Below are 17192 nucleotides of genomic sequence, written 5' to 3'. Positions count from 1 at the left end.
TGGTATTTTGATACAAGTGCACAGTGGAATAATTATCGATGGCACCAGATATTTAGTTACTAAAATTAGTACGAATTCCCTGGTGTTATTTTTTAAATAGATGGTTATTTTTGTAGATCTAAAATAGCCTCCGGAAAAAAAAAAAAGTCCTCAAAAGCTCCTTTTGTGCTAGGATCACATAACAGAAAGCAGAGCTCTAGGGTTTAATTCCTATCAATCAACAAAATGAGTTTCACACTACTCCTGGCCAGAGGAGCTAATATATACAGTACCACAGGTCACCAGAGAAGAGCTTAAAATAAATCCAAGAGTGGGTGAGTATTGCTACATTTTACCATCCCCTGTATTGTTCTTCTAATTTTACAAAGCCCCAGTCACTGAACTAATTATTAGAGGCACTTCAGTTGTTTTACTGATCCTAGCACCTTCCATCAAACTCGGGCAGCTCTGAGGAACTGTTCAAACACACAGGGCTGGCTCTTGGAAACACTTTGCTGCTGTTATGAGCCCTGGATGTCCCCCCAGAACAGGGAAATATTTGAGCAGGTTTTTGAACAGAGGACAAATAAAAAGTAGATGTCTTTAAAAACACAGGCCTCCAAGGCATCTCGGGTTTCCCCCTCTGCAGAGAGCACAGAAGATTGCTTATCTTGGCTCCCGAACAGATGGATGTGTTCAGCCGGAAGATTCACTGTAGCTGACAGAGAACATTTCCTTCATCGTATTGCTTCTCCGTGCGAGGAGATAACTCAGGCTAATAATATTCTGTCTGCTTTTTATCCTCCTATAGCCTACGCATAACTTAATTCTTAATTCCAAAGGGCTCGCAGAGGAGATTGGCCTGGTGCTAGTTTCATTTCCACACATATAAATCAAAGCTCAGTTTACTGGAATAGATGGCACAGCACTGGTGTTAAAATATAAGATCAGCAAGGCCAGAAGATTTCCCCTCATCTCCCTGATCATAAACACCATGTTATCCTACATTCAGTCACGCCCTCCAAATTTCTAAATATCGCATCCATTTAAATTTGCATATAAATAGGAGCTATCCTGATTCACAAGAAATAGAGCTTTGCCTACCCAGAAAGCATCAGTGCAAATGTAAACCAAGCAGAAAATGGCAGAGTGGTAGAAACTTGGCATCTGTGGCAATTACCTTTACATCTAATGAATAGAGTCTTAGTTCCTTAGTAACTAATTACAGTGGAACTGTTTGGAGAAAAGGACCTCGTGATTTGCCTGAAAGAGCCAACGTAGGGCACCGAACCAGGACTGCATTAGTTCACACCGTCACATACCCACTCACCACCTTCTCCTGGCATCCAAGACTGCAGGAGCAGGCTTTTGAACCTTCCAGGAGCCCTAAGTCACCCCAGGCAGTATGGACTGAAAGGTTACCATTTTGGGAAAGGAAAAAACTGTGTTCCTAGGTCTTCACCCCCACGCAGTAATCCTCAACCACACAGGGAACCCCGCTGCCTGCAGGCACCTGCCTGACCATGACTCCCAGCTGCATGAAAGCCCTCACTATTCTGCTCTAACTCAAGCACACACAGCCGCTTTCAGAAAACCCACATTATTATTCTGGTTTTTGAAAAAGGAACTGCAGAAAGCTGAATCAGAAACTTTCAAAAGTGCTCGCAAGACCCTGGTTTCACTTACCCTAATCTATCATCACATTTCATCACCAATCTCATACCTGCTCAAAGCTCCCAGTGCTGTGCCACCTCTGCCCCCTCCATTAAGATATAAACCAAGGGTTAAGTGACAGATTGTATCAACCTGGATAGCAATCTGTCTCACTCAGGAACCAATGCACCAGGAATAAAGAAAGAATTATTATCCTGGTGTCAATATGATGAATTACAGTCTCTTTTTACTAAAAAAGAATTTCCAGTTTTTCAGCTAGCACAGAAAACTCTTCTGCTTTTAGCACTCAACATCAGAGCAGTTTCTCCTGACATCCTGTTCAGAGGGTCCGCTAATGAAATTATTCATTTTGGTAGATGGCTGATGCAGTTAGTCAGTATAGCATTCATCTTGGAACAAACATGAACTGAGAGCCAGCCATAGGAATTGCAACTGTTCTGTCCATATATTTGTTTCCAAAAAGTAAATAAGTTTGAAAGCTCTGCTGATTGCCCTTGTTGAAGTGAACAAAATGTCTAGGGAAAATGAGTTTTCAGGGTTTCCTTACACCACACAGGTTACATAATCCCACGTGCCAGACTCATGAAGTTTGTGGTCACATTTCCCTCCTAGAGCAGCAAGTTCACAAAGTTCACCAGACAAAACAGGACTAGAAGGAACCAAGAGACATCACCTCATGATCTATCATACCCTCTTCGTAACATTTATATCCATGCCAAAGGTTTGTCTATAGAGTAATGGAAGGATTAAAGAAGAAGTTAGATAACTTATGAATCTACTAGAAATCTCTTCCTTATAACAAGCCTAAGCTTCACTTACTTCAGTGTAACACTTTTGTTTGTCTTAGCCCTGTGAATCCCTTCCTTCTGCAGTGTCACAATGTGCTTCCACAGACCCTACTCACTCTCTAGGCTGAACAAACTCTACCCTTTCAATCCTTCCCTGACAGGCTACTCTTCCAAGACCCACTGATCACTCTTGCTACTTTCTGCTCCACACCCCTCAATGTGCAATATCCCAAGAAGGAGACAGTACTCTAGCTAATGTCTCCAGAGGTCCAATCTGCAAGGATCCTTTGGAAGCTTGTAGAAGTGTTTCACGTGTCCCTCACTGCTGGTACATTTTCTGAATGGGTGGTTGTATCACAGAGGAAGAAATGTTCTCTGATCCTCCAAAGGCTTCACACATCAGGGCAGGATAAGGCTTTGCAGTGGGGACCAGTGGGGGTAAAGCTTTTTTAGTGTTTCTAGAAAGACAGGCAGCTAGGTCTTGTATTGGCTCCTTCAGCATGCACCTCTGACCCCAGTGTCTGCATCAGCAGAGAAAAATCACTGCTGCACTGATCCAGAGCAAGGCAACCAAAAGCAGCATCAAAGACTGAGCTAATCAATTTAGTTGTGTGAGTGGGGAGCAGAAGGGATGTGTCTTGCTATTGCTGCCACCTCCATGAGGGAAAAGCAATTAATAAAAAAGGTTGACACGTTAGAAGGTCATTTTTGCTCTGCAATTGCTTGCAACCTCAAGTAATGTCATATCTTCATACTTGCAACTATGCAAAGAAATGATAAGATGTAAGGGAGCACTTTCATTACTGCAGCAGCTGGAGGGGGATTGTCAAGCCCTGGGACATGCACTCCTAGGGAGTGACCTACTGCTCTCCCAGCCCCACAGCATGTCCGTAATCTCGCTCACAATATGGTTGAAAATAGAGCTGGCTAGAGGACAAAAGGGGAGTGGTGGGGAGAAAAGCAAACAGATTCAGAGATTCAACTACTAACAAAACCTTGATGACCGAAAGTTCAACGTAGCAAAAAGTTAATCACCAGAGGACTTATGACATCCAGGGAACAAGCACTGTCATATCTGGCACACACAGCTGCTTTTGCCACTCACTCTCTGCAGTCGAGTGATGAGTCTCCAGAGAACCCTTACCCCTCTTCCATACCAAACACGACCTTTGTTCTCTGCAGATTGCATGTGTGACCTGAGACCCTTACCTCTTGACTTCCAGATGCAGCCAATTCCTTTGCCTTTCATGTCCTAACTTCACACTCTTTGCAAAAACACGAGCACTGCTTAACAGTGGCTTTAAAAGAGAATTTGCTCCTGGGTGGTACAGGGTGTGTTATTGCAACCCTGAGTGTCCCTTCTCAGCCCCTTACCTGCCTGGGGATAACATTCATCTCAATAGCCAGTGCAGTAGTTACTGGGCAAGGATATTTGGCAAGCTTAAAATCAGGAAAAGGAAGCTGGATGAGGGCATTCATAGCCTCATACCCCCTGAGGCTGGATCAGAAATACTTGCCTGTGCACTGAGCCCTATAAATGGTCTCCCAAAGCCTGCAAAGATAAACATGCTCTGGCAACATACCTTTCCACCAGCATCCCTGTAAAAAAGGATGGGGACCTACTTGTTGGAGGAGAGCCACAGGGACTAATGTGGAGAAAGATGCTGGTTTACATTCAGAACAATTTGAAATGGCTTTCTTTGAAAGCTTCCCCTTAAGTCCACCTATGTTCCCTCCCCAGTCTGGAGAAATCTCTGGGAAGTGCGGGAGCAGGAAAATCTGCCTCCTTGTACAGGCACATTCTCCTCCCAAGCAACTACAGTCCCCTTCCCCAGCTCTCCTGAACCTCCCACAAGGTGTTAGAAAGCAACAACAAGACAGTAGGCTCTCTCCAGCTTGCTATATTTAACTGCAGGCCTCTGAGCACTCTCCTCCTTTGCAATCCTCTAAAACACAGGGAATGAGAGATGCTCCTCGCTGCTGTGACAAGCCAGGAGCCTGGGTTTGCTCACACTGCCTCCGCTGTGGAGCTCCTGCATTGCCACGTGTGTGATAAAAACCACCGGGGTGTACACAGGAGAAGGAAGGGAACACTTTTGTCCCTCCACCCCAAGAACTCAAGGTACTAAATGTTCATACTTGGAAAGCAGCAACTGCCAAGAACAAGTTCCCCACCCACCCATCCACCCTAAGCTTTGAAGTGTTTTCTTTCTAGCTTTACCTTGGCACGCTGGCCAAATAAGTCACAAGTTTCCGAAGGTCTTCCTGCCTTATTCTGTCATGATTGCTGCGGGCTGGGAAGGTCAAGACAGGACCACCTCGTTTATCACGGCCACCTGTGGAAAATAAAGGATTGTTAGAAAATCAGGCAGGAAGCACATGTCAAAAAAACTATGTGCACTGAATTGATAAACATAAATTACAGCACATTCAAGAGTCCATGCACTCTTTGTAGCTTTTAGGCTTGCCTAATTGAGGAAGACAGGCTTGCATTTGCTGGAGCTCCAAAGGGGAAGATACATATTAAAAAAAAAGCCCACACTAGGAAAATTGCTACTAGCATTTCTTCTTTCACCTAATCCCATCAAATCTAATATATCTGCCAATCCAAGCAGGCAAAGCTAATGAAATCCTACTGTGGGGATAGTTTTAGACTGGTCAACATCAGGAAAGTGAAAGCATTTTTCACTGTTGCTCAGTGTGTTGCACAGTTCATTGCAAGATAGTTTACAACGTCCTGCCAGGTTGAAGGGATGTATCCCAGTAAAGTTTATGCAGTACAACATTCTAATCTATCAGATAATTCATTAAAATTGAAATTTTGAGTACAAGTTCATGCCTCTTATGCTTTCTATTTAGAAGGTTGTTGGTAATCAGAATAATCTTTTAGTTTGTTGGGTTTGTTTTTTTTTCTGTAGCTTTCCTGTCTTAAAATCCACTCCCTTTAAACTGCCAGTGTTTGGCACTCAGTCTTTTACAGCAATTGTCTAAAGGCTTAGCCATAAAGGAATGACTCTACTCTGAACTATACAGTCACAAGTACAGGCATGAATACAATCTATTCTACTGCACCTTATTTTATTCTCTCCTGTGACTAAAGTTTAAGAAGCTTGAAACTGAAGTCTAATGCTTTATTCAATGTTTAGCTCTTTCTTCACGTTTTATCTCAGGAATTTTTCCAGGAATTGTGTGTTTTTAGATACATGTTTGCACTGTTATCTAGGAAAAAGCCATAGCAAAACTACAGCTCAAAAAGCTACCATGGAACTGCAAGGACCTCACAAACAAGCTGTAAAAATGCAGATGAATTTGCACTAAAAGTGTAATCCCTTTACCAGAAATATCACTCCTGAGAAAGGAAAATCACATGCTTCTCTGAGCTAATTTACTTGGCCAACAAGAAGAAAAGGCTACACAAGGACATGCACATCTCCAGCACTGATCCATGTTGCACTGCCCCATGCAGAACTCAGGCCACCTGAAGTCTGTGCTACTGGAACATTCTTGTTACTATTTATACATTTTCTTAAAATACAGATTTTTTTTTTTAATTGCTAAGACCTGTTTAAGGAGTCTTCTACAGTGCTGCTGCCTGTACCAGACAAAATCTGTTACACAAACTTCATCTAAACTTCTACTAATAGAGATGCCACTGGTACTCCATGTTACATTTAATCAGTCCACATTCCCATGGTTTCCAATGGATGCAACATACCTGAATGGCTACATTGTGCAACTCTCCATTAGAACCAGGTCACATCTGATTTGTCCAGAGACAAAAATGGAGAGGAAAGCAAGAGATGTCATCCTTATTTTGATCCCTCATGCAGACAGGGGTACACAGGGAGAAAAAAACCTGTCCTGCCTAACTGTCTCGCCCCAAATCTCTGTTTCTGTTGTTTGCCTTTGGCTTCACACCGTGAAGGTGACGAAGGTCCATTGGAATCCAGTGTCACCTTGGCTGATCCATGTCTCTGCCACACAGCATGAAAATGGGGGTGTAATGTAAAAAGGATTCAATTTACAAGGAAATAAGCTCATTTAAATTTTCAGACCTTTTTATGAAAAAAGCTTCCCATTTTAAGTACATTCTCCCTTTGTTGAGTTTATTTCACACACCACATCAATGCCAAAGCCATTATATCACGCACGATGTGTCCAACAGAAAAGCAAGCCAGCCTATAGAATGGCAAACCAGTACAGTAACTAAAGCTGGAGGAAAATATTTTTTCAACACAGGAAGATTTTCAAGGTTTTGAAAAATTTCCCATCATATCAAGATGTAACTAAGGCTTTCAAAAGCTTCCAGATACTCACTGAAGCAGAGACCTTAACTTGAACTGCATCCCAGAAGATCATGCTACTCTCTACACAGTCAGGTTTCCTCTGTTTCTTCATTCCCAATTATTTAAATATTTGTACAACTTGAAAAAGCACTAAGAGATGAGATCAGGAGACATCCAAGCCCACAGTTATAATCCTCCCCCAGGATATGAAACACTTGTAAAGGGCCATGAGCTTCCCAATCAGCCCTAATCACTTTGATGCTGCCAATTCACCTTTACCTAGTAAACCAAAAATCATGTTTCTGGGACCCCTTTGACACCTACAGTTCCACCAAAGTGAGCTCTGCAGAATAAATAAATAATTTTTTAAAATTATCTAAGTTCTGGCAAGCTGAAAAAGTGAGAAAACTCTTGACCATTTTACTAATGGTAACACAAGGATTTCACCTACAGAAAAGGAAACAGGATCCAGAACATTCCCGTCGTGTCTTTGCTTCAGGATAAAAATTGTCCCTCGACAGTTCATCTAAACTGTCCTCAGGGGAGCAGGATAAATAAGGCTCAGGCACAGGGTCAGAAGTTAACAGGACAGACTGGGGAAAATGGGTTAATTCTCACTGGAGGAGGAAGGTTACATGATGACCCAGTTGGAGGTTTCTGGATGATGGAAGGATAAATAAGCGCCTGGGTTGATTCATTCTAGTCTTACAGTACAGAAAAACAACGAGACATGGGGCAAATCTCAAGATATATGAGGTTTAGAAACAAATGTTTCTCATTTGTGATAAAAGTAGTGCTCTATGCTTTGAGCAATAGGGTGAAATTATTATTACAAGTGCATCATACATATTAGAATCCTTCAGTTGCTTCCAAATTATTCAGTTCAACTCAAGCCAATCCCAATTATTGAGAAATCTGTATTTTTTATGAATGCCTGCATAATTTATGATTTTATCAAGAGCCTGTATGAAGAAACATCAGATTTCTTCCAGAACAAACCATGGTATGTTTAATTCACCATAAGGCTTACAGATTTCAGTAACTGTGGTTTACTCCTCTAAATACTGATAATATGTACCTTTCTTGTTGCACTTTATAACCAAAAATGTCAGCTTTTCTAGGCAGTCTAAATATGATCTTACCACCATCAAACTTCAGACACCAAACAGGACACCTATCTGCCCTAACAGAGTCTCTGGACAGGTAGCAACAGACACTAAAAAAAAAAGAAAATCTTTTGGCATCAGCTGTATAGGGAGCTTATAGTGTTCCTTTTCTTTATTATTATCTTTTTACTGAGGGGAATAGTGAAGTACAGAGAGAGGGGAAGAAATTCAGTCCAGATCCCACAGCAAGTTCACTTGAAGAACCAGTAGAAATGAGGTTTTCTGACTTGGCCCACTATGTTAGAACTTCATAGTGCTTGAAACTGTCTGTGCTTGTCAGTAATCCACTCGAGGAGGCTAATCTTGCCCCAAGTCAGCCATGATCTCAACATCAATTGTATATGAACAGTCTTCAAAGAGCTACTCAGTACATTGTTTTAAGAGAAAATAAGAAGTAGAAGGAAGTAAAGAGTTTCAATTGCTTTAATCAATATGTCCCATCTCCTGCTTCCCCCTGGACTCACAGACATGAGATGCAATAATCAAACATGTCATTAGGTTTGTTAATTACAGTTATTAAATGCTAAAACAAAGAGCTGATAATTTCTTATTGGTTTTCAAGGTGAGTTTTCATGGGCTTTGCTCTGATTTAGAGAGGCAAACAGATGGTCTAGTTATTAGTCTCTGGAAAAAAAGATTTAGAAAAACACATGTTCTTCAGGGCACAGAGTACACTGAGAACAAATATTTAGCCATATATGTCTTGCATTTCTTCTACAGAAATGCTTTGTTGATGACCTTGCCAGTCAGTGGCTTCTTTGCTGATTCTTCCCATCTCCCTTTCTTCTGGCCTATATGAACCCATTGCTAAAGTCAGCACTTATTCCCAGAAATAGAATTACATCATTTTTCCTCCACAAATCATACAGGGGATATTGCAGTGATAGCACAAGGAGTTGTGACGCACACCCCATTAAAAGAAAATATTGAAGAAACCTCAGAAGACCTGGATGGAAGCAGGCTGCATAGTCAGCGGCCTTCTGATGACCACTCATCTAGTCAAGCATGCATCCAAGGAGATAGAGACTCCAGCAACAAGATCCTTATCCTAGCAGCTGCCCGAACTGATATCTTAACCCTCTTAGTGGTAGGCCCAAATGTTTCTGCCTGTGGTGGCCCCAGGTGCCCACAGGTAAGCCAAGATGTTGCCCAACCCTGAGTGTTGCTGCTACGAAGTCTCTGTACTGGCCTTACCAGTCTCAAGTCCTGAGGCACATTCTTCCCCATTAACACAAAAAGCTGGAATTCCAACTATGGCCAGTCCTGTTTAGGACAGGAAATTATCAGTTTCCGTTAATGCAGACTCCTTGTATAAAGCAGATAATGATCTTATCAAGCTCTGTTTTCAAGCTCCATCTCTCCACTTCTATCAGCCATTCTACCACAGTACCTTACCTGCTTGTAGTGACCCATATTTAAGGGTTCCAAACCCTCTACTTCCTTCTTCACTCTTTTTATAAGCATAAATTCACAAGGATTAACCAGAGACTCAGAGGAACATCCCCACAGACAAGGCTCCCCAGTACCTTGTCTAACGTCCTGCAGCACACTGGGAACGGAAACGGGAGCAGCACACAGTGTCTCTGGCCTCTGTTCAGATGTCTCTGCAGTTCAAATGAACACGCTGCTTCATCTGACCCTGCAGATCATATGCTGATCCATCTTAAGGTTGCAGACTCTGCTGAGACCGTAAGTGAGTTTCCAGAGGAGCTGAAATAATCCTCAACGGGTATTTCGCTCCAAAATGTGGTGAAAAAATGAATGACAATGAAGAGAACTAGGAGACAGAAGGAGCTCAGCTGATGTCAGGCACCTCAATGCAATGATAAACAATACACTCTGGATTTCTAAATCTAATTGACAGACTTCCTAGGAAAGGAAAGTATCAAGGAATTGGTATCCAGTCTTAAAATAACATTCCTTTCCCTGCCACAGCTGAGCTGTGTGAGACTGCTTGCCACTAGACCTCCTCTGAACAAATTTCTACACTAAAAATCCTCCAGCTTCAAAATGGACTAATGTCTTGCATGGGTCATATACAGGATTATCTGTGTGACCGCCCTCAAGTTCAGTTGGTTCCAACACAGGTGATTCGAGTGCAACTGTGATGAAATGTAAGCTCCCACAACAAGCCCACCTGCCAATTAATACAGCTGCAGTGCAGTCACCAGAATCCCACATCCCAAAGTCAATTACCTGAATCAAATCCTAATAGCAAACACAACAGTACATTTAGGGTTAATGACTCCAAAACCAAGACTAGTTGATTTCACCAGAAGATCTCCTGGCAGAGCAGATCAGAGGCTGCAGACAGGACACCCAGTGCAGTCCCTGGAGGATCCCATCTCCTACCAAGTAAATTTGTTCTGCAATTGCCCTCCAAAAAGCCACTGCATGGATTTGAAGAGACCACCTGTTGTGGCTTGTAATACACTTCTGCTGCTTTATGCAAGTATTTTGGGGTACTTCCTTAACTTTAAATGTATGCTGGCCAACAAGCCCCTGGGGAAATGGTCTCAAATTATTACTCTAGCAAAGCAAAACTAAGGACAAGTGAGACTCAATAAAAGGAAGGAAAAGCCTCTTCATGTGGAAAGCAAAACTTCCAGAGAATGTATAGAGAAGCTTGTTTTTTCCTCTGGAAGTAGCTGGATTGCTCTGAAGTATCAAGGGAGTACCAGTACCCTCCTCTTCAAAACTGACCCTAAACCTCTCTGCCTCTTGCCTCAGATGCAAATTACTTTTTTTTGATCTTGCCTCCTTTATTGCAGATGTATGGGAACAGCTGTATATATTTAAAAATCAATTGACAAACTGAACAAAATAACCCCCAAGTCTTCTAAAACAAAATAGCCCATTGCACACCCTCTTGCTCCTGGAGATAGGGAGGGAAGAACACAGCACTTGATGATGGTGGTACTGACAGACACTCCAAACTCACACCACTTAGCACAATGTTAGAAGCTGTAGAGAATAAGGAGAAACAAAGAGAGGCCAGATTCACCCTGATCACACACTGTTTGTCTTCCTCATTTGAGACAAGTATGGAGAAATGGCAATGGAAAAGTTTCTGATGTTCATCAGCGAAGAGAAATATGTGATAAACTGATTCACTATAACTGGCTGCCACATCCCCAGCAGGGAAGTCCTCAACATCTACAGCCAAAAAGAGGATCCTGCAAAGTAATGGAAGTTCAGGGGAGAGTTTAAGCTACTGGACTTATGTAATTGCTATTAGGAAGTCTTTCCCCCCTCCGGCTTTAAGAAGAAATTCAGCCTAGAGCTGGAAAACACTGGCAGATGAAAATGTTTCTGAAATTGCACATTCCAGCAAAGTATTTCCATTTGAAATAGCCTATATTTTCACACCAAAAGAGAAACAAACAGACAAACCCAAACAAACAAACAAAAACCCCACAATGACAAGAAACAGAGAGGATGTCCAGTTGTGAATTTCATTGCTTCTTGTCAGTTAAAACTGATTCCTTAGGAAAAAAACACAACCCTGGAACCAAAGTGCTTTCACAAAAATAAGGAAGTTTCCAGAGCTGACAAGTCTCATTAGTGGGACAGAAGAGCACATCTTACTGCAAAACGACCCAAATGGTTGGGTGTTATTGTTTTAAATATCTCAAGTGCTACAGTCACCTTCCTGGGTCCTTATATTAAGGACAAGAAAACCCTGTGAGCTGGAACAGGATGGGATATATACAGACCTTCCTCCTTCACAGACTCAGTTCCTCCCTTTTATTGTTTTTTTTCAAAGTCCCTGACATTAATTGAGAAGCTATACCTATGTGACAGGATGCAGGGACAGTAAGTGCTGGCAGTGACGAGACATTCTCCACAGAATGTCCCATGGCTATGGTTAAAATGTGTGGAAAAATATAGAGCAACTGATTCTGCACACTATATTTACTACCTGTAAATGAAATCAGAAATCCAAGGAGACTTTTTGATTTCTCCTTTAACTTTAGAGACCTAAGAGGATATCTAAACAAACACTATAGGTAAAAGCTCTTCTCTATCCTCAAAAATCAGCTAACACTCTTGGAAAACAAAAGAAAAAAATCAAACGATTAAAAAAACCCAAACCAACAACAACAACAAAACAAAGAAAAACAAAAAAAAAACATAGCAGGCTCAGACTTCATCAAAAGACCTGGAAATGTCACAGTCTAAAGATTTTCATTTTGTTCTTTAAAGAAAAATCTCTATTAATGCAGCAGCAAATTCCTGATGAAAGTATCATGGCCCAAAACCACTAGGAAAATTCAATAGTCAAGCAATGCCATGTTTTTGTAATAGCATATTTTCTTTTCTTGGAATTTCCATTTATTTCAAACTACCCCAATATTAATAGGGAATGGTATAAAATGGAAGAGACTTTTCTGTAACAAAATACAGAATTATTGATGTTTCATTTGAAATTTCTATTTCAGAGGAAGAAGAGGATGGAAACTTTTAATTTAAATCAGAACTTTTCGTGCAAATACAGAATGTTTATATAGTTCAAAAATTAAATATTTTAGTTAGTTTTATTCAAAAATTAAATATTTTAGTTAGTTTTATTCCCAACTCAATACAAATTCCAGTGTCCTCAAATCAGCATTTGAGAACCCCTGGAACCTGGATGTGAAGTCTTCCAGTGCCCAGAGGCACTGGGGATCTCATTTCAACCCTTTCTCTGAAGAGGAAAAACATGCTCCTCCACATGTGGTACCTCTGACAATAAGTCACCTGTGGTGTCTTCGGACAAATTTTCGGGAAGGTCAGTGTCTCCCTCTCTGAGCTTTCCTCTCTGATTCAACCTGCTGGCCTAAATTTGGTGGAACCTAATTGCAAAGTTGTCCTTTCACCCACTCTATTTATACTGAAACTCAACTCACAAGGCTGCTCCCAAGACATGTGGTGCTGGGGACAGTGGACTTCTGAAGGATGGAGATGGCTGAGCTGTTACTACATCCAGTTCTCCTTGCTTTGTGCCTTTTGTTGCCCAAAGTCTACAGAAGAACCTCCTTCTTTGTGAAACACACGGATTGGGAGCTCGGCTTGTCACAGCCGCAGCAGCTCACCGGCTTGTTACACACTTCTACCATGTGCTGTTGGTTCCTCAGTGCTCAACCACCCTCTCAGACACCTGGCCAGCCTCCTCCTTTGTACTCCTGCCTCGGCAGATGAGCAGACAGCACCGGGGTGACAGGTGGGAGCCCACACACCACTGCTCTTCTGAGCCCTCGAGGGAGCAGAAGGACCGCGAAGGATCCCGAAAAACTCTTCTGGGTGGGATGGGGGAAATGCTTTCAGCGAGACCCATGACATTAGTCAACAATGAAGCTTTTTATAGCCTAAGTGCATTAAAAGCTCCATGCATGAGAAAGGAACGTGGCAACACGTTCCCCTCCCTCTCCTGAGAGCCTCATACTCTTCCTTCTGCATTGGATCAATAGGAAATCTCCTACAAATACAATCAAGCAGCTGAACAACGCCCCAAATTACACTACTCTTCTAAAACAGCGTCTGTGTTTCCCAAGAAAGACTATAAGACCAGTTTCCAAAATATTTCACACCTCTCACTGAAAAAAACCACCTAAAATAATCTACAACCTGTTTTATTTCCTCTCCTCGGTGTGCATCTCCTTCTCAGAACACAAAAATGAGTCTCTGGCCTGTAACTCACTCACTAATGGTTCCCAAAGCCTTTCCATTGCTGGAAGCAACACAGTGAACCACCCAGGCAAAGCCAAGATTTTATTGGGGTTTAGACAACAAACAGGCAGCCAAAGCCACCCCCTGCCAACCCCCTGCTTAATCTGCTTCCAGGAGGTCAGTGATGGAAGCAATCAGACAGCGATGGCTGGGACATGCTGCCCCTGCGACTGCTCAGTCCATCACTCAGAATGTGAGTTATGGAATGGGATTTTCAGGTGCTGTTTAGGCACACACATGAACTCTGGGTTCAGTCTAGCTCATGCATGAGATCACTGGAAGAAATCAAGAACCAGTTCCAGGAAAAAAATCCCGATATTATCCACCATCCCTCAACTCTCCCACAGCGCAGGGATGCAGATGCAGAGCCTGCTGCTCGCTGCCAGCTGAGTCAGCCAAGGGGAAGTGCCAGGCACAGAGCCCCAGACAGCACTTAGGCTGGATGAATCCATGCCCAGCTAGTTAGAGCTGTATGTCAACTCTGAAATTAAGTGCCCTTGTGAAAGCCTGAGTGCTCCTCTGAGATGAGACGGCTGTGCAGGCAGGTCCTGCTGTGCCTGCTCTGGAGCAGCCGGCAGCCGCTCTCCCTTCCCTGCCTGTTCTGCCCTGTTGCTCTGCAGGGTCCAGGTGTGGAGCATCCACCACACTGAAACACAAAGAGTGGTGTATCCCCTCCCTGAGGGGTCTTGTGTGTTCTCTGCAATTTTCCTGTGGAATCATGGACTAAGAAACCAGCTGGTGAGGCATAGCTGATGGGAAAAGAAATAAACTATGTAACTGAGAGGTTCAGCTGAGAGTTTTTGTGCGTGCTGATAAATTCTGCTGGTGTAAGGAGAGCCCCCTCAACAACTTTACTGTACTGTTATCGTTAAAATTAACTGTAGCATTAAAATCTGAAGAAGACTCAATAAAATTCCTTTTCCTCAAGGAAGCTTGATTAAAACACCATGTGCTCTCAGAGTCTGTGCTAACTACAGAACTTTTTTTTTTTATCTTGCGAAGTCCAACTATTTGATTTTTCTATTTTGCAAAACATTCTGTGCTCAAAGCATACTCTATGAAGTTATTCCATTTTAAGTAAAAAGAACTCAGCCATCAGTTGAAATGCTCAAACCTTTTCGTAATCTGCTTTATTACAACCCAGGGGAAGACTGGGCAGTACTTACACTCTGGGCTGGAAGGTGATGCTGGGGCTTTTGCAGTGGGACACCAGAATCTCAAAGTGTTCTGCCTGCAAAGGCCTCTGGCAACTTTTGGCTGTATTCATTGCATTTGGAGACCATGAAGAGGAGGTGTAAATCCTAGGACATCTAGCTGTGTCAGGAACAGCACATTTTGAGCAGATCCAAGTCTGGAGGCTGGTGAGTCTATAAGGAGCAAGCTGTACCCTGCCTGCAGCTGATCACGGTGCAAAACTCCAGGGGATCATGCTGGAGCTGCTTATTTAACACCCTTTCCCACCCAAAGGCAAGCTTGGCCCAGAACAGTGTCTAATGAACTGATGATTTGGTGTGAGACCCTCTGGCTCGTACTTGAACACAGGCACCACCAATGCAAGGGGCTATATAAACAATCCAGACAGGTTGTCGTTATTAAATATTCCATGAATTACCAAATGATCCTGCAGTCATTTCCATGCAAAGTAACAGCAGGAGCCAAGAACTAAATTGCAGTACAGTCCCTGCATAAATTCCTCCCCTTCACTTCCCCAGAGCACCCAGTTCAGCTTTTGTGTCACAAACAAGGGTGCAGGTACACTGTGTTTTTACAACTATGTTCCCCTCTTCAGAGCAGTGAAAGCCAACAACCACATAAAACATTTCAGGACATTCAGAAGGAGATTTCAGTGTGAGATAAAGTACTCCTGCATGTGAGGACTGTTGGGATAGTCTTGGATTTCCATGTGAGGCTTTTGGTGTTTCAGAAACTTCCCTCAAACTCCTGGATTTTCAATGTTGTTGATGAGAAGGTTTAGCTTTTATAGGGCAAGAAATTGTTTGCCCAAGTCACTGCCGGACTCATGATCCCTGGACTATTTAGCTGTTGCTACATGGAAAGACATCTCACACCAAACATTAGTCAAGGCAAAAGCTTTTCCTGCCTGGACAGCATCTCCATGGCTCAGAAGGGTGATGAGCCCCATCCTCATGGGCCTGACTCCACATCTGGGGAGAGAGCCAAGGAGGAAGAGTCTGGGCACCAAACAGCCTTGCTGCTCCTCTCCTCCCTGCTGTTGTCAGCATTACTGTGGAGATGCAGGAAACAAAAAATAAAAACTGCAAACGAGGGGAGCTGGCTATTCTTGATGCAGGTTTTTCACTGTAAGCAGCCTGAGTGGTTTGCAATCATAGAAACGTTGCCACTGGAAATATCCTGGGTTTATGCTGCCAGTTTGAGTGACTTCATGTAAGATTATGATTGCTTCAGACTTTCTCTTCCCCCTCTCACTGACAAGTTGTAATTCATGCCAGAAACACTATCATCCAAGCTATTCTCAAAGCCTTTTCCATATTGTCTAGTCCTCATCCACCCCCAGGTCCTCGAGATTTGTCTCCTGAATGAAGGCTGTAAATCTTTGTACAGGGTGGCAGGAGAGCTTTGAGCATCTGAGTTATTATGCAAATGCAGCATCAATGGTACTTTTAACTGCAAGATGATTGGGATTGTAAATGGAACACCAGTGATTTATGGGTCAGAGCGCTGCCTACAAACAGGAATTAACGCTATTCACTGACCTTGAAACCAAAGCAGGATCCCTGAACTGCCCTGAGTGCTGAGACAGCCCACATCTAGGCTGGAGCTGAGAAGCTGTATTTCATCCTACCTGTGCTGCCCATTTACCTGTTCCTCAGAATATGAAGAAAATCAATATGGGCCAGTTTCCAATGCTCTGAGTATTACTGGATAGTCCTGTTCCACATACAGTCCTTTTGTTAGCAGAAGAGCTAATTTAAGTACTACCAAGGCCAAAACCTGAAGCTGGTCCCTCATGACTTTGCAGCGCCGTAAGGACCAGGATGTGGCAGACGGTGCTCATGCTGAGCTGGAGGGATCAAGAAAAGATGTGCTCACCTGACACAAAGGCCACTTTCTCCTTCAGTATAGGAAGGACATCAGCAGCTTTTAAACCATCATTTCGAAAAGAACCTGCAAAACAGAGAAAAACGGGAAAGCCACATTAATAGGAAGTATGCCCTTGCTCCCAGCTTCATGGACATGACATGTTTTTCAAAATCAGACTGGAGAAAGTCTATAAATTACATAAAAGCACCAACAAATGGACCCAAATGGCTGATACACCAACAGCATTAATGTCAATAGAGATATGCTTGTAAAAAAAAATACAGAGAATCAGCTCACCATTCTATCCTTCAGAAGTTCTGAAAGGTTAAATTTCCCACCAAGTAACCAGATTTATCCCTGCTGCATTTTTCAAGACCATACTATCAAGCCTGGGAGATGCCCAGCTTGCACACCAAGCGAGGAGCCTTCTCCCTTCACTGTTCTCAACACAGTCCAAGCAAAATCGCAGGGAACATTGCAGCTCATACACATCCATCTAGCATCAGCCCTTGAGATAGATTTGCAGG

At 42.8% G+C, this 17192-nt stretch overlaps 1 protein-coding gene across 8 annotated transcripts in view; it reads right to left on the bottom strand.

Moving 5' to 3' along the window:
* The window catches only part of KALRN (kalirin RhoGEF kinase), a 508531-nt gene that overhangs the window by 329918 nt on the left and 161421 nt on the right, over window positions 1–17192 (bottom strand). For all 8 annotated transcript variants that reach the window (XM_039381883.1, XM_039381881.1, XM_039381876.1 and 5 more), the window contains exons 3-4: window positions 16675–16749; window positions 4663–4777 (exon numbers count right to left, since the gene is read on the bottom strand). In XM_039381883.1, the coding sequence (XP_039237817.1) occupies window positions 4663–4777; window positions 16675–16749 (190 nt within the window). The remainder of the gene's footprint in view (window positions 1–4662; window positions 4778–16674; window positions 16750–17192) is intronic.

The sequence above is a fragment of the Pipra filicauda genome, unplaced genomic scaffold, assembly GCF_003945595.2.
Source record: "Pipra filicauda isolate LSUMZ 115617 unplaced genomic scaffold, ASM394559v2 scaffold10_size6260569_pilon, whole genome shotgun sequence".
NCBI lineage: Eukaryota > Metazoa > Chordata > Aves > Passeriformes > Pipridae > Pipra > Pipra filicauda.
The sequence above is the reverse complement of the archived record's forward strand: the minus strand, read 5'-3'. Positions and strand labels throughout refer to the sequence as shown.